This window comes from Periophthalmus magnuspinnatus, chromosome 7 (genome assembly GCF_009829125.3).
Source record: "Periophthalmus magnuspinnatus isolate fPerMag1 chromosome 7, fPerMag1.2.pri, whole genome shotgun sequence".
NCBI lineage: Eukaryota > Metazoa > Chordata > Actinopteri > Gobiiformes > Gobiidae > Periophthalmus > Periophthalmus magnuspinnatus.
The window spans coordinates 19876923-19895396 of NC_047132.1; the positions used below are offsets into that span (position 1 = coordinate 19876923).

At 37.1% G+C, this 18474-nt stretch overlaps 1 protein-coding gene across 2 annotated transcripts in view; it reads right to left on the bottom strand.

Annotated features, from left to right (window-relative positions):
- Window positions 1–18474, bottom strand: part of plxna1a (plexin A1a) — a 409386-nt gene that overhangs the window by 37995 nt on the left and 352917 nt on the right. The window contains exons 20-21 of one of the 2 annotated variants that reach the window (XM_055223304.1): window positions 11103–11337; window positions 6035–6183 (exon numbers count right to left, since the gene is read on the bottom strand). In XM_055223304.1, the coding sequence (XP_055079279.1) occupies window positions 6035–6183; window positions 11103–11337 (384 nt within the window). The remainder of the gene's footprint in view (window positions 1–6034; window positions 6184–11102; window positions 11338–18474) is intronic. The other variant, XM_033969420.2, reaches the window with a different exon arrangement.

The following is an 18474-nucleotide window of genomic DNA, read 5'->3' on the forward strand; positions in this document are numbered from 1 at the left end:
ACATCAACAACAACACAAATGCTCTGAAGATGGAGAGGTTGGCAGCTTTGGTTATATGGGCTAAAATATAGTCTATAGACTTGCTTGATTTGTGATATTATGGTAGAATTGTTTTAAGGCTGATTTGATGTGTATTTTTCTGTGCACTTGCAGAAATGGGGATTATAATCATCATCATTATCAATCAAACATGAGGGAAATCAAACTAATACATATCGATATAAATCAAAACAACATACAAGACTAAATAATAGAGCAATGGAACAACTCTTTTGAAGTTGTCATCCATAATTAGACTGGCCAACCAAGCAGTGTTGCATTCTCACATATCACCACTAGATGCTATCTAGGTTGCTCTAGTCTGATAATGTGCCAGCTTTGGCCTAACAGAAGAAGATCAGAGAGCACAGGTGAGTCTGAACCATAGACTGTATATATAAATGGACATATCTAACCTGCTAGCTACCGTGTTTAATTAAATAGGAAGTGAGCGTATGAATGTTTCCATCGAATTTACTTTCTACTGAAAAACTGTTGCCCTTGTCTCCATAACTGCTGCTGTCAGACTTGTCATTTTGGCATTAAAATGTTCATATTAACCTGCTCTATGTGATCCTGGTAGTTTTATTTTGATATTGTGTCCGTAAATCAAGATGTGAACATTAATAACAGACAAATCTGGCGGCTTCTTCCCTTCGGGTCGCTCCCAACAGGTTTGATTCACAGCATTGCTAAGTGCCCACTTATTTTTTCTCCAGTCTTGTCAATTTATACATTCAATTACAATGATTTGCTAATTTCTTTCATGTAAAATTGACTCCATTTAATAACCCGTAAAAACCTTCTTATACTAATATTTTTTTCTATTCTCTCCTTACACCATATTTGTCACGGTTTCCTTGACAGCCCTAACTTTTGCTGCTTGTTTGCTTGTTTGTGCCCAATCAGAACCTATTTGTGTTGTATCACGTTTTGGGTGACATTTTGAGGCATTTTTCCACAGACAAATAAATCATGGTCACAATTTTGAAACCCCATTTATTTTGTTTTTTGACCTGTCAGTATTTTTTTTTTTTTTTTTTTACATTTTACAAATTTGAAATATTGTTATTGTTTAACATTTAGAAATTACCTATTACCTAACATTTAGAAATTACCTATGTTATACTATGCTACTATGACTGCACTGAGTCAAGCTTTTTAATCTTATAACAATTTCAGCCTCATTTCTACCTGTGTGTTGTACAAGGCTAACATGTGGTCCACCTCCTCTGTGTGATGTCTGGGTCTCTCTGTAAAGTACTAAATGAGATTGAAAGGCCTCCAGGCTGGATTCTGTCTGAGATCCGAGTACGGACGCTGTGTTTGAGAGACTAGAATGAAAAGTGGAAAAAGGAGACAGAGATGAGAGGATAGTGAAGCAAAACAGAACATCTAAACCCGTTAAAGAGGGTGTATTTTACTTCTATGGGGTGCTAACACATAACACTTTTATTGTTTTAATAATACTATATTTGGCAAAAACTACATATTAACATGTTTTATATGTTTTCATTTTTGAGGCTCTGAGTCGCTCCAGTTACAGCCCCTTCAGAGCACTATCACAACACAATCAAAGTGCATCCCACTAATGAAACTACTACACATGAAATTAGGTTTGTCAAGTTGCTGTGTACAGTTTTGTATCATGTTTTTTGTACATTATGGAGAACTGTCGTGTAGGAGCATGGATGACTTAGGCTTGTGGGCTGAGCATTGAACAGAATCTTTCAGGTAACTATAGGGAGGGTTCGAATACAGCCCAGGAGAGATCACTAAATTATTCATAGAATAAATTTTTAATTTTTTTTAAAATAATTGCAAGTAAGGGCAGGGATAGGGGAAAACAAAAAATGCCTGACCACTCAAGCCTCAAATGCAGGACAATATATGCCCAGGATTGCTTAAAACATGCATTAATCAATCAAAATGCAACTTTGATTAAGTATTACGGACGCCCTCTACTTCTACATTGCCTACAGACTAAACTGCACCAATGAGATGAAATCATGTCATTGTATATAATAGATAAGGTACAAGATTTTTCCACGTATTTCATGGTGGTGTTGATTTAGCAGTTTGCCTAAATATCAGTCCTGCGCAGTTGTTTGAACTTGTACTTCTTCTTGTATTTAACTGAAGTAATTATTTGACTGCTGCAGTAAAGAACATCATTTATTCATGAGATGGATTAGGTGTTGAGTTATTTGTATGCAAGTTGGAGATACAGCTTACTTTGATGAGATGACTTATGGCTCGCAGTAAGCCTTTTAACCTAAAGCCTTGTATTTTACCGCAATTAGTTATGAATATTATCGGGAGCAACTGCACGCTGATGTCAAAATGTTGCCTTCACAAGTCAGATTATAATAACTGCTGTTGGCTGCAGCCGGAGCACTCTGCACCCATGTTTGTGATAGATGAGGCAGAATAGAACTTTACCACATAGCTTAAAAAGTACAGTTAAGTTAGGATTATATATATATATATATATATATATATATATATATATATATATATATATATATATATATATATATATATATATATATATATATATATATATATATATATATATATATATATATATATATATATATGTGGATTGTGTTTGATGACTGTTAAACATATAGCTTTAAAAAAGTGCTTTATAAATAAAGTTTGATTTAATCTCATAACAAAATGTTGCATAAACTAATCAGCAAGATTATTATGGTATGATGTAAAACAGAGAAAGATAATAGGCAGAGATAATGAGTATGCTGATGTGGTATGTCTTATAGAAATGGGTTTGATCATTCTGTTTATAGGTGCCATTTTGAGCACTTTTCATTTTATTTTCTTAATTACCATGGCAACGTTTTATCTCTCCGAAACCCATTGATGGTTGGTGTAACACGCGTTTCCAGCACACAATATTAAAATACGGTACAGCCTTATGATTCTGTATTTCAAAGCAACAATCGCTTCAATATTGTCGGCCTGCGTCTCCCATCTCTGTATGAAGTAGCGTACGGTATAGTGCAGTGTTTGTATGGCTTAAGCTCCGGCACAGTCACTCGGAGCAATAAAGCCAGTGCAGGTGGTTTACACAGGCCATTGGATTAGAGCAGAGCCCCCAAGGGAGATCCACTCAGAGAGGCAGAGGAAGTCCGAACTATATGACCATCATAACCTCCGCAGTACAATCCCATATCCAGTTAGAGAAATGCAATCTAGAGCGCGCTGCTTGAGTCCGTATGTCTGAGGAGGTCAGTACAGGTGCAGACTTTATTCAATATGGAACTGCTAACTGTATTAAGACATGCAGTATCATGCTGACAAAGGGGTCTACTCTAGGGAACTGTCACTCAATTCAATCTAACCAGGGTGACTGAAGAGCTCATAAATGCCTGGTATTATGTGTTTGTGTAATCAAAAAGTACTTATAGATGAAAAAGATACTTTGCTAAAAAATTGGTTTAGAATGGTCTTTTTTTTTTTTTGGAAGTTGTTGTGAGGATAGACTTTGAAATTTCAAGCCTCAAGTGAAGTACATAGTCCTTAAAATACATATCAATAAACTCTTAATAACTTTGTCTTTTTGCTACTTGCACATATTACACTATGATACTATGGGGTATTAATTGCTAAAAACATAACATATTTAGTTTGTTGGTCTTAAAATGCTATATTCCAAAAACAATGCATCCCTTTTAGGAGTTTTTCAATAAAAAACATGAATAAGACTAACTGAAAAACTGTATGCTAATGCTAGCAAGTGACAGTAATGTGAGGGTAATGTTATTTGAGAGGGACTTGTTAAACTGTACAAATCAGCTCCCCTGTTCTAGTTCCAGTTAGGTCAGTTTTTTATGGTCAGATTGTATCAAAACAAAAGTCTAATGTAAGTAACGGAGCTTCAGACAGACCAGTGCTTCTAGTTAGTATCACAACATCAGCATCAAAGTATCAACTGCAGTCAAATTTCCAAAAGTTTGACCTGGGGCAGCTGTGACTATTACAAGTTACTATCAACCATGCATCCATCTATTTTGAAATCCGTACAACTAAATCCGTACTACTAAACTTCTCCGACTGCCTTTTCATTTTTGCCTTTCCAGCAGTATAAATTCATTTCTGGAGTGATTAAATGAAAGCGTAAAAGGTCAAAGAAATTATTCCTCGACTCCAAAAAGTCAAAGCTCCAATCAAAGTCAATGAAGCACGGCACATTCTACATCTTAATGATAACCACTGATTACAAACCAGACTTTTTTGGAGAGGAGCGCTTTACGTTTGATTCATTTTACTTCCTCTGGTCTCACTGGGAAGGTTCATAAATCCCTATCTCCACCCGCCTGTGCAGCCAAGGTGAATACATGTAGTGCACCGTGTAGTGGAGTCATTAATAACTAACGCCTGATGTATAATGTAGGGAACAACTCGGCTTCCAGTGTTGCTCTGGTTCTAGTCTCTTGGAGCTTCTCTCTTGTACATGCTAGAAGCTTTATATTTTTATATCCCCCATGAGTCGCTACATTTGAACAACCCACAATGTTTTTTTTGGGGGGGTTTTTTTAGATAACATGTAGATATTGACTTTCTCTGAAGTTATTAATATTGTATCCCAGTTATTGAGCGCTGTAATATCTGTATTGTTTTTGGACAAAATTACTGTCTAAAGGTGTGGCAAATATTGAGAATAAAATGGATGAAAGCTCCTTAACGGGAAAAATACAGTTCTTTGAATTAAATAAAATTAAAAATGCATGAAAATGAAAAATAGCTTTGACTAATGTTAGAAGTTTCAGATTTTACTAAGGGTGGGAATTTTCATGAGATGAGACAAAAATTGTTAGTCACAAGTTTGGCCACATTACTGTTTTGTGTTATGTTGAATGTTGAAATGGATGGATATAATCACCAAATGTAACATCATCTTTTTGTACCATTAATGGTTCAGCCTAAAATGGTCGATATAGACAACTAGACTATTAGAGACAATGCTGCATTGTAAATCCCCTGATGTTTGCTGATTACAATTTATTGAATATACTTAACATCCAATATGACACTTCATTTTATTTATTGAAATGAACTGACTAACACTGGAACTGTGCACATAATGTGCTGGTTTAAAAGGTGGATTCATGTGCTCACTGTAAAAAAAAAAAAAAAAAAAAAAATCACTTTTGACTTTTAGAAAAATTCTTTCTTTTTCAGGGTATCTTTATGAATTTCATCCTGAATTTCTGAGTCCTTACTGTAAAAAAGTGAGCTGCTTCAGATTCCTCTGGTGTTGCTTACATGGAGTCAGTAAAAATAGATGAGCGGCCTATTGTTCACAGTGGAGCTCGCTGAGGTGTTCCTGGCACTACATCTATCACCGAGCAGCTCGCACAGTGAAACTCAACAATGTGTAGTCAAGGGTGTAGCTAAGAAAATCAGTTTGTAATTACTGCCAATTTGAAGTCTGTTTAAAGTCTTTACTGTTTTATGCTTTAAAGGCTCTTTACCCACTTTTTCATGTAATTAAGTTAACTCTGTTTTGCCCCACTACAGCCACATTGTGAACACAGCTCTTTGGGCGAAAATGAGACAGCTGTCTGCTTTCTGCATTACATTATAGCAAGCTTTATTCTCCGTGAACCAGGAAGTTCACTGTTAGCATGCTACTGTTTGATAGCTTTGCCATCGCTCATTGTAGTGAATAATTAGGATGCACGGAATGAATAAGGTAAGTGAGGAATAACTTTGGATCATTGCAAACTGTTTTACATAATCTAGTTCTGTTTTCCACATTTTTAAGACAAAAAAAATAAGATACAGAGACTATAAAGGTAAATACCAGCCACTAAAAACACTAAGAAATAATCAACAACATCAATATAACTTCTATATGACCATTTCTGCTATTAGTTTGTTAGTGCAGCTATAGCATGATTGGAAGTGGGTAGCTGACTAGTGGGTTATTAAGTTTGAGTAGTAGGGTGGTGGCCGGTGGTGTACTGACCCGTACCTCCATCTCCTTGAGCACCGGGTGGTCCTCAATCCCCGGGAATAGAACCCTCATGGCGTAGGTGCGGTAGTCCAAGAAGGGGATCCCGGCACCGTCTAACTCCTGGGTCAGCTCATGGATGTCTGTCTGCAGCTCTGCAAAGGCTGGAAAAGACAGGATAAATAGATCATTAACTTCATGTGGGCAACAACACAACATCTCAGTGTGCAAAGTTTAAAATGGAGCTGGAGGACAGGTTAGAATTGAAAAGTGGAATTAGCTCTTTAACTGATGATTGTAGATCTCTTCATCTGGTTTATGGTCTATCTGTAATTACTATCACAAAGTTCAACATATTCTCTGCCAGTATAAATACACAAGTTTAATTATGGTCTCAGAATGTGGTGCCATTATTCAACACCAAAGATATGATGGTTGTCAAGTTTGTGAAGCCAATAGGCTCTGTGCTCAATAGCAACCGGCAACCTCACTGTTAGTGTCACTACCTCCCGTCCAATTTTATCTGTATAAGGTTTTTGCTGAGTGACGCTAAAATAAATAAATATTTAAAGATCCAGCAGTGGACAGGGAGCTGTGGGCGGATGTCACAGATTAAAAAATACACAAATAAAATGAATATTTTACCGGAGGAGAGAGATAATCATGTCTCTATGCTAACACTAATGCAAATTTTCAGGCTGAATAAATATTAAAACAACGCCACAAACTGTAAGTAATCTACATATAAAAATAATTGGGTAGTCATTATTTTAATTGATTTGAATGTTAATTGATTGTTAACTTTATGTTTTCCAATTTTAATAACAGTGACTGTTAACTTTAAGACACTGAGCTAGCTGTGCAGAGAGCCTATTGGTTCAGCATTTGTGGATTACACATTTGAATACTGTATTTTTTTTCAAAAACTATCAGGGATTTGACATGGCAATGGTCCTATACTGTTATAGCGATAATCCAATTCAAATTAAAATATTACATCTTATGAATGGTCAAAGGTCTTCAGAGAATCATTCTGATCAGGAAGGTATCTCATTTGCCTGAAACCTATGAATAGACCGTTGCCCTCCATCTGAAATTATGAAATCATCAAATTCTACAATATGAAGACAGTTAAAGAAAGCCTTAGAAAATGATTCTGATGCTTCACCATAAAGCATATTGTTTTGTCCACAACAAATCCAATCAGACAAAGCACAAGATTCACCAAAGTTGACTGCAAAATCACCATCTAAGTCTCCAACTTTCCACATAATATCTATTTATACAGACATCATCTTGTCAATGTATAATTTGCGGATGCCATTAAACCCCATTGTGTGAAGCTGTGGAACACAAAATGAGTTTATTATTTGTACATCATAATGAGTGGAGTCTGGTCGTTGTACTCGCACAAAAGGCCAGGTCAGTGAGGCTTCGAAATGTCACCAAATAGCCAGTAATTATGAACTGAATGCAAAAAGTGAACAAGGGAACATACATTATGACATAATAGCAGCTCCGGAATCAACAGTTTTACAATGTTAAAAGCAGGTCAGTGTTATTTTTAATTCAGGATGGATGGAGTTGTTTTTTATTTTCGTCATAGTCTAAAGTTGTTATAATAAATAAATGCTAGTGCAAAAATATTCCTGAAGGAAAGTAAATTGCATGGTTAAATGTTAGCAAGGAGAGAGGGCAAGGAGAAGATTGTATTGTGAATAAATGTCAAAATATGTTTTGCTTTAAGGAGATGGTGACAGTACAACAAAGTTCTGTTATATCCATGCAGTGCTCAACCAATAATGTGCTAATGATCGTTTTCCGCCCCACCTACTTTTGCCGTAAATTAAACTAAACTAAACCTTTAAACTAAAGCTTTCTTTGTGGTGGCACTTACGGTTTAGCGGAAATCTCATTCATTTCAATGGGAAAAGTTTTGCCGCTAAAATATGATATCAAGTAGTTTGAGTTGTGTAAAATGTTCAAAGTTCATGTGCACCAACAAGTCAACACTGCCCCGACTCCCTGGGGGGCTTTAAAATGGCTTTGTAGTCCGTGTAGAACTGATTTGCTGTCAAGAAAAATGCAACCCCACTGAGGATGGCAGCACCCATGGCAACTTCTGGAATAAAGTGAATAGAGGTAGTGAAATTTTGCATTTAAATGATAATAATAATCATTATTTTTTAAATGTACTGTTTTAAAATTTCACCGTGGAAAATGAAAATGATCAAAAATTTGGATAATGAATTACTGTACATTTTTCAGATATTGGTGAACAGCTCCTTTTACATTTTGTTCAGTAGAGATTGGCGATCCCAGGACCAATCTCTGGGATTGCCAAATGATTCTAGTGAAGGTGTAAGGAGTTTAAAAACACACTGAAGCACTTCTTGCCTGTATTACCATATGACATCACAAGGTGTAGTGTTTTCTGTTTGAATTCAGCCTAAACATGAAAGGTTTGTGTGTTAAACATATGACTGAAACAAAACACAACTCTGGGTGTACTTGTGATGAGGAAATACCATTATAGCATAGCTCAGAAAATAGTGTATTATGGGCCCTTTAATATGTTTACAAATTGGGGTGAAAAAACAACTTGAATCTAAGTGTACTGAGGAAACCCCTTTTACATGGAGCACACCGTTTACAGTAGTGTGAACTTAACATGCTTTTACTTGTATATTTGTAGCCTTTATGTTACAAACTATTAAATAAGATAAAGAACATTCATACACAAACATATGGCAGACTCCCATTTAGATCTAACAGAGCAGATTCGCACACCCCGGGACCCATTCTGCAGACATCACAACATCTGCTGGCATAACATTATTTCCCTATCTCCTCAAATATTAGCTCTGCGCATCGCTCCCATAAACATCCCCATTGACACTTGCCAGTCAGCAGTTGTCATTTGTATAGTGCAGCTAATTAGCCATGACCGCTCAAGTCTGGATGAGCCTATGTGGATGAATGGACTTCTAGCCCCCGTGTCTACCCTAAGGACACTGGGAAATCCACACTTCTTGAAGCCCCGCCCACTTCATCTGTTCCTCCGCCCACACAACCATCCCGCCGCAGAGGAGCAGCTGGGAGGGCAGCAGGAGGGGCGGGTTGTTGTGAAGGAGGAGGAGAGAAGAGCTATATGCTTCGTTAGGCTAGTTTAGATTCATAGCAGTTACTATAGACTTTGAATACTTGGATAACTGGATTACTGAGGGTCACATCAGTTTAATGAGGACTGCTTTCTTGGAAGTGAGGAGACTTAATGAGTGGACTATATCAATTTGACTCGCTGTGGTTTTGTGGTAATTAATGGTTCCTTCAATGTATATGTTTTTATACATGAAATATGAAAATAAAATCAGGAACAGAGGTGGGTAGAGTAGCTAAAAAACACAAATAAGACTTCAAAAATCAAAATAATAATACTCAAGTAGAAGCACAAAGTAGTGGTCAAAGAAATGTCTCAAGTAAAAGTTAAAAAAACATTATAATAATTTGGGAAAATGACTTGTTAAGAAAAAGTAAATGTGAGAGTAACTGTCTTGACATAACATCTGATTTAAAATTTGAAGGAAAAGACACCAAACACTGCACAAAATCTGGCATTGTAAAGGATGGAACACAGAAATAAGAAATACTAAATCATATCTGTAGGACGAAGCAAGAAACACAAATTATCAAATTGTTAATATTGTCAACATAAAGCCTTTATCATTTATAGACTTATTCAGTGAAAATAGCAGCCAGAACTTATGCTCAAGCAAGAGCATCGGTATACTGTAAAATTAGGCCTGTCACGATAATTACTGTATCAACTTATCGTTCAATAAATGATAGGTAGAGCAATGTATTTTGGGGCTCAATATTTTTGCAAAAATGAGGAGATTTTGGGTGTTTATATTGTAATAAATAAAACAGACTGTAGAAAGTTGAATAAGTGACTTCTATGGCTAATTGCTCATGCCTTTAATGATACAGTTTTTTGGGATTATCTTACTTTATTCTTATTGAGACAGTTGGATAAGATAGTTTCAATATTATCGTTAATCGCAATATCTGTTTGGAGCAATATATTGTTCTTCAAAATGTGTTATCATGACAGGCCTATGTAAAATATTAGGTATGTAGTATGTATGGTATGTAGTATGGTAACTAAAAACTACTGTGAGAAGTGTAAGCGTATTTAAAAGTTACTCGAGTATATGTAACCGAGTACTACCCACATCTGACTGGGGCTGGTTACTGTTTCACATTCATGCTTTTCTGGAAATAGAAGTTCTGTTTGATAAATGCATTACTTCAATTTAAAATGCTTGGGTTGTACAGTTCTTTCCAAAAACAATAGCCTTGTTTTAGAAATAAATACACCATTAATCATGCCTGCTTCCACTGAAACGCCATTTCCTTTTTAGGAGTTAGGGATTCTAATTTTGTGATTCATTTTCTTGAGTAATGACTATCTAGCATCAAATGTTTAGCTTCAAACTTGATTTATTAATTGTTCATGTTTATTCGCTTTTAGCTGCTCACTGTTGCTACATCAATTTAAAGGTGCAGTATGTGATTATTTTCTGGTGGAGGGTCTGCAACCTGTTTGTCTCTATGGAGATGTTATTGTTTCACTTTGTATGGCATTAAAGTTGGCACGTATGGCATCTTGCAATTACACGTTTATTGATTTAGTACCATGAAAAATATGCGTTCTTACTCAAAACAGGGTTGCCTCTACACAGATCTGGCCTTTATCTTGCCCTGGCGGCATCACTTACTTGTCTCCATGGGGATAGCGTTTAATGCCATACTGTGTAAAGCAATAACATCTCCATGGAAACAAACATGTGATGAACCCTACCTCAGAAAAGCTACTGAACAGTGATTTAGCAAGAGAAGTAGAGTCAGGCATCATTAGAACCGCCAACCCTCTGGTAAGTAGTTGTCCAGCATAACCTCCATCACCACTGCCTTGTTTGTTTGTTATTTGTTATTTGAGAAACTTACAGCCTTAAAATGTGTTATTCATACTTTCAATCGACAGTTTTTAACCCAAAATGTCCCAAATTAGTTTCCGTACCTTCCTTGCACTCCAGTGCCACCCGGGACTCCAGGTTGTCCATCTGAAGCTGCAGGCGTTTCAAAGTACGGTCCGCGTCCCTGGACTTCCTCTTGTAGGCGATGAGCACGGCAATGATGACCAATAGGAGCAGACCACCACCCCCTCCGATGCCAATGATGGCGGGCAGAGTGAGCAGACTGTCGGAGTAGATATGAAGTGTCCCGGGAGAATACTCGAACCCTCCTGCACGGATCTGCACACACAAATGGCAACAATAGAGGTAGTAATTTTGTGTTGCGTTTTTGTCAGCTAAAAAGTGTATTGTGAGGTCCTTTATCATTGTATGCATTCTTAGAAGACAGGTTCTCAGTGGTTGTAAAGACGGCTACCTAAATACATTGCACACCAAAAATATATGGAAGGACAGCAATAAATCCAGAGCAAGAGCACTAATCCACGGAAGGAAGAAACATATAGATTCCTGATCATTATAAGTCAAGCCAAGTCAAGTCAGATTAATTTAAAAAGCACATTTAAAAACAACCACAGCTGTCGAAAGTGCTGTACAAAGACAACATAAAGTGCCATCTTATACAACAAAACATGCAAAAACATGATAGAACAATACAAACACAATACAATACAAGAGTCCTGCTCAGCTTGTGTTAAAAGCCAGTGCACCAAATGAGTTTTCAACAAAGATTTAAAAATATTTAATTGGGCTGTTCTAATACACAGAAGAAGATTGTTCCAGGGTCTGGGACCAGTAACAGCAAACGCGAGGTCCCCTCTAGTTTTTAGCTGAGACCATGGAACATCCATGGCCTGCTGATCTCAGTGTTATTATAAACTTGATATAGCTTTTGTTCATCAAGTGTAACAGGTTACCAAGGTTCTGATTATAGAATAGAATATGGTTATAGAATTAAAGTAGGCTTAACTACTGAAAACTGTTTGTTTTCTAACTGTTGTGTTTTCTGTTGGTTAAATCAATCATTTTTGGTGAAGCCCTGAGTAGTAACTGACATTGCAACATTGGGCTATACAAAAACAATCTGCAACTTGCCCCACTTTGTTAAATTATTGCTATGGTTACCGTATAGGCCTCACAAATTCGTCTACCCATAGACTGACTATTCTTCTTTATAGGTCCAAACACCATAATTGCAACATCTGCTCACGTCTCATTTCTCTGAGCACTGATCTTCTTTTGCCTGATCTCTTTTTGGTAAATGGACATATTTTTATATAATACTTTTTCATCTTCAAGGTACTTAAAACTAACCCATTCACACACAAATTCATACACCAATGTCCACAGACACTGGGGGCAAGGTGAGTGCCCAAGGACACAATGACAGCATTCATCTGTGGAAGCTGGCATGGCACCGCCAACCTGTGGATCAGTGGATCTGACCGCTCTACTGATGATGTTTATATCTGTAATCCCTCAGATATGATCCATAGTAAAACAAAAAATAATTTCTGTCAACTAGACAAGGTCCAGTTGACAGAATAGAATTTTTCTTTTACAATGATGTTTATGTCAAGAGCGGGATTCGAACCGCCAACTTTCATGATCCTGATCATGAGGTGTCATGAGCTGAGTATTTCAACATCTTCATTCCCGCTATACATCCAGATCTATAGGTTGTTTTTTTTTCACTTTCTATTAAACCAATCTCATTTCGCCAGATTCTACATATAAAACTCTATAAAGATCTCCCGCACGCATCTCTCCGTGTTGGCCTCAGTTAGCATTCAGCGTTCACTCACTCCACTCATTCCACAAGCAATCAAACAAAGTAATCACCAGCTTTTAAATGCCTCCCTGAGGAGTAGGGGTAATTAAGAAAAGTCAAACACATGTATCTGTTTTTTTCTTTCTTCCATTACCTCCATTTACATACGCACTTCCCTTTGAGATGCAATGGAATCTTTTCAAATCAGGACGTACGCAGGGGGGGCTACGTACCTGATTCAAATGAGCCATGATTACCCCCTCTACAAGTTCTACTAAGTGCACTCCTGCTTCGAACATTTTCAAAAGTCACATTCGGAAAAGTAAAATAGAGCAGCTGTTATATCAATAGAAATGCGGTCGATACCTACTAATTAAATTTGCAATAGTAAAGTCAATTAGACGGGCTTGTTTGAGATTAGGCAACCAATTAGCGGCGCGGACATGACGGGAGTGCGAACAAAGTGGGTGAGCTCGGAGGAAATGGAGGCGAGAATTAAGAGGCAAACTGTATAATGAGTGGAGATAAAAGGAGAGTGTGGATCAGATTATCACTCGCAACTGGTACTTTACGGGAGAGCGCGGGTGAACGGGACCAACTGTGGAGAGGATGATGTTTTCAATAATCTATACAGTATGTGCTGCATGAAGATTACATGTGCACTGAACACGGCACAGGTAACACCTTGTTACGGCACAGGTAACACCTTGTTACGGCACAGGTAACACCTTGTTACCTGTGCTGTGTTTACAGGTTTAATGAGTTGAGTTATAATAAGGACTCAATTTTGGTACTTAAGTAAAAGTGCAGATATCAGGGCAAAAAAATACTCAAGTAAAAGTATCACATGAAAAAATATACTTAAACAAAAGTGTTAAAGGACCTGTTAAAAAATTTTCCTACAGAGTAAAAAGTTTTAGTATTTTTTGCACGGAGTTTGAGCTGTAAAGCTTTAAATGTAGTGATTTTGATAAAAATTTGTGCTGAATTATTATTTATTTATGTATTTATTTTGCTTGAATTGCAAGCATGTTAAAAATAAACCCTCAGCCTTTTTTCAGCAGGTCTAAAACAATAATACAAAATTCTTTTACTTTGACTTTTCTGTCCAGTTCAAAAATGTAGTGGAGTAGAAAGTACAGATACCTGCTTTCAAATGTAGTGAAATAGTAAGTAAAAAAAAAAAAAAAAAACAAACAAAAAAACAAAACAAACATTCACTTTAAAATGTACTTAAGTAAAGTACAGATACCTAAAATTTATAGTTAAGCACTACTTTTACTTTGCCACATTCCACCACTGATTATGCGATAGTGGATATTCCCTTAAAGTGTTAAAGATCTCTCTGATGTTTTTAGCCATATAGAGCTCTTTATATAATCTTGATGCTGAAATCCCACTGTACACTTCTGTCACGATTTTGGATGGTTTGTTTTGTTTTTTAGTTTCTATTGTGCTCTATGACAACTTTAAATCTAAATATCTAAGAACTATCCAGAACACAGATAGACCCATATAATTCTGGTATTTGGCTATTGTAAAGTCATTGCATCACTGATAATTATGTTAAATTGTAAAATAATTTCAAGCTATGAGCACTGAATACCTTCATTTCTGATGTCATATCGCACCAACATCTTGCACATTGCATTAAAAGGGGACAATCAGTGAACCATCCTTTCAAATATAATAAGGTTTCGTTTTTTTCCTCAGTCCTGATGTAATCACTATCAAAACAGTCTCACATCTGGGTAGATGCTATTCTCTCTCTGTACCAATTAGACTTTGCGACCTTGTGAAAATGTTCCTTCTTACCACTTTTCCTATCCTCCAATGATAACAATGCATCACAAATATAATTGCTTTTGGAGGCACGCATATATTTTTATCATTGTGACGGACTTGTGGTAAAAAGCTAACAGCCAAAACAACAAACAACTTTCTTCGAAGAACTCCAGGGAGGTTCACAGCTGCCTGCACACAGCTGAGAGTCAGAGGGACATTTTTCTACAGTACGTCCCCCAAATGTGACTATACCCACTGGGCTCCCCTTCATGTAGGTCAACGTGCACAGGGCTACAGCTGTGTCCTCGCGGGGACACACACACAAACCCAAACACAGGCCTGTACACAGCTGATCAGATAGGAACGGACAACCACAGCACCCCCGCCAATACATTGGTGAGCTGCCATATTCAACATGACATCCCAGTCGAAAAGAAGCAAAAAACAGAGGGCAGAGTTTGATGTGAGGCGATCATATTGAATAACATAGACGTGCTGACAGGGCAGAGGCTCTCGAGGTTCAGTGGTTGTGGCTGGTGGTGAGTGGATGTCTTAAAGATCTGAGCAAGGACGTTGCGGACGTGGGGACTGGTTGTGGAGACTAGAAGAGATTTAAATATTTAAAATGGTTGGTTTGAAGGACATTTTGAAGGTATTTCCATAAAACATATTTTGGAGCTATTTCCATAAAAACATTTTTTGAAACTGCAGTCCATAAAATACCTTGTTACTTGTCTGGAAAGTGCAGTCTGTCTCAATCAGAGACATGCAATCACATTTATTTATTTCAGTGACACATTTGAAATAAATGAGCTCAATGGTCTACTATCATTTTGAACAAATTACATTTCTCTCATCTCAGATTAACAAAGTTTAGTGCTTCATGCATTGATTCTGTGGAACTCTGTAGTATTTTTCAGTCCCCTGTGATATATATATATTCATTTTTTCTTCGTATGCAGCCTTATTCGTTTTGATACAGATGGATGTCTGTAGGGGTGTCGTGGATTGGCTGATCCACCTCTCAATTCCACCCATCTGAACTCAGGGATATTCACTGATGACTAGACTTACACTTCATAAAGTATTGAAGTGTGTATTCTGGATCGCAGGCAACCTTGTTACACAATTTTATATCAAATCTGCATAAGTTAGTGGTAGTTAGAGTAGGTTGAGGTACTATTACTACTGTGAGGTAATGATCATGACTAGCATTGTCTAACTTTTACCTCACATGGCATAAACTGCATGCCACAGCAACAAAACTCCTGAGGATATTTTTAGACAGGCCTAAATGTCAAGTAGTACAAGCATACAGATGGATTTTGTGTTGATTTTCTCTTTAAACTGCAATTTATTTTGCCCTTTGTCAAAGAGCACTTACATCACTTAAATCTGGGTGTGTGTGTCTTCTCTTTCTTATGTGTTAAACTGACTTACCCTGTGCCACTTGGACAAGAGGTGTGGCAACTTTCATAAAAGCTTATTCTTATTTTTTTTTAAATTGTAAATAGAAATTTTGTGTTATGAACAAATTATAAGTTCACACGTGTGTGCATTTGTGGCAAACTGTATTTATAGGGGGCAATTTAAATGAGAAATAATACATTAAAATTGAAATATATCAAAGAGTAAAACTAAAAGAGCTGGACTTACTTAGTTTTAGAAATTCACAAAACATTTCGTTACCATCCAGGTAGCTTCATCAGGGCTTGTAGTGGTGACTGTGACGCCCACTAGTGTGACACTTACGACAACAATGAAAGGTGCCTGTTGGATCAAAAGACTGGATGGTTGGAGAGAGGGGTGAAAGAGGTCGTGTAAGTTCTTTGAGACCTGCCCTAAACAGACACAGAGCACTATGCTTCCAGGTCTCTCACACCTGGGACAAAGCTGTAGGACGCTTTTTTTGGTGACGTCACTATAACCTCACCATCCACCGGGAGTCCCTGTCACCAACACAGGTTCTGATGAAGCTACTTGACAAAATTTTGGCTTCTAAGTAAGTGCACCTGTTTTAGTTTTACTCTTTGACATATTTTATTCCTGGATCTCTCAAAATTAGCATTACTAATCTCATTCAAATAATGTATGATTATAAATTATTCATACTCAACATAATTTTCTACTGCATTTTATGTCCAATGTATGTGATATAATATTTATTTGTTAATCTCTTTGGCAACTGTCGTCATTCTAAAATGCATGGATAACAAGTTTCACCCCAGGAATTATTACCAAAATAATATAAAACAAACTATATTCTTTGATTTTTGAGTAGATGGGGATCCTTAGTGACCTTCCCCTAACAGCTGCTGCAGGAGAGCCACTGTGCATTTCAAAGTGTGCATGTGTCAAAGTGAATAATACGATTGGGTGTGGTGACAGCTCCACTGCTCCGGCTGCACTTGGCCCCACAGTGACACTGCAGTGACAGCTCAGGACGGGGGCGGAGATGAGCCCATGACAACTGCTTCAATACAACGCAATGAATGACGGGACCAAACGTGCAACACGAGTTTGGATGCTTGGCAAAGTTGTTCCATATTTGCACATCAGAAAGTGAAGGGGACCGCTAGATTAGTGCCCCTAGACAAGCTTAGTGTCTGCGCATCAACTGCAAACCTCAACGAAACAATCTATTTTTAATGCGCGCTTTTATGTTTTGTGTAACTCCAGGACACAGGCGGTCTGGTGACTGCGGCCTGTCATGGGAGAGAAAATACATTTGGTATCTAAAGCTGTTTGATGTTTTTTGCCATGCCTTGAATGTTCCAAATGATAGCATTAAGCTGATCTTTCCATTCTATTCTAGGTCTTGTTAATACCTTGAAAAACATGCCTTCTTACTGTAAGTGAGCTCATTTCTCCATGGAGCTGATCTGTAATTCAGCCTTCAAGCAAGAGTGCACAATTTTTCACTGTAGGTTATAATACTGTAGGTCCCAGAACAACATGGCCATTAAGAATGGAGTTTACATGTTCTTCCCATGTCTAGTATAGTGCACAACTATGCTAATCCTTGGTACTAGGTACTTCTATTCTGGTCAAATTTGGAGAATTTTTGGCACCAACAGCTCTTTCCTGATTGCTTGAGAAAAAAAAGGAAAAAAAAGGATTGGCCAAATATATTGGTCTTGTTTTTCATTATATTTTTGGCAGTAGCTCAGTTGGTAGAGTGTTTGTTCACTGACCTGAAGGTTGGCAGTTCAAATCCCACTCCCAACATAAACAAAAAAAAAGAAAGTGTGTATATGTGTGTAAATCCTGACCAAAATAATACCTATTGCTTAGTTTTTAGATCAACAAATGTAACTTAGAGGAGAGTCCACCTCCAGTTTGTCTCCATGGAGATGTTATTGCTGTTATTGCCAGGTATATATCACACAGAATTTCATATCTTGCATTTATACAGCTACAGGTGTTTCTCCATTCCTTTCCACAGATCTGACTTATAACTTCACCTTGTTACATGGCCTGCTTGTCTCCATGGAGATAGACTATTTTAATGCTATACTGTGAAACATTCTAGGCAATACAATCTCCATAGAGACAAGCAGGATATCAGAAAGCTCAAAAACTCAAAATCAAATTCACTGGTCAAAAATGTGAAACTTAATGCCAACATAACCGAGTATTGAATAGCATTTTGCAAATATTAGTAGCCTATCAGATACAACCATATTTGCTTTGTATTTAATGTGTGTAACAGAGCTATCATTAGTTCAAGCTGCTGAGCACAATGGGTTCTGATTGTGCAGTTTTAATTGTCCTCTTAGTAATTTTGTAATGTTGAAGTAGTGCCATGACAAGGTAAAGAGTGGCCCCATAAAATGAATTAATGGCTCTGATAATTGTCTGAC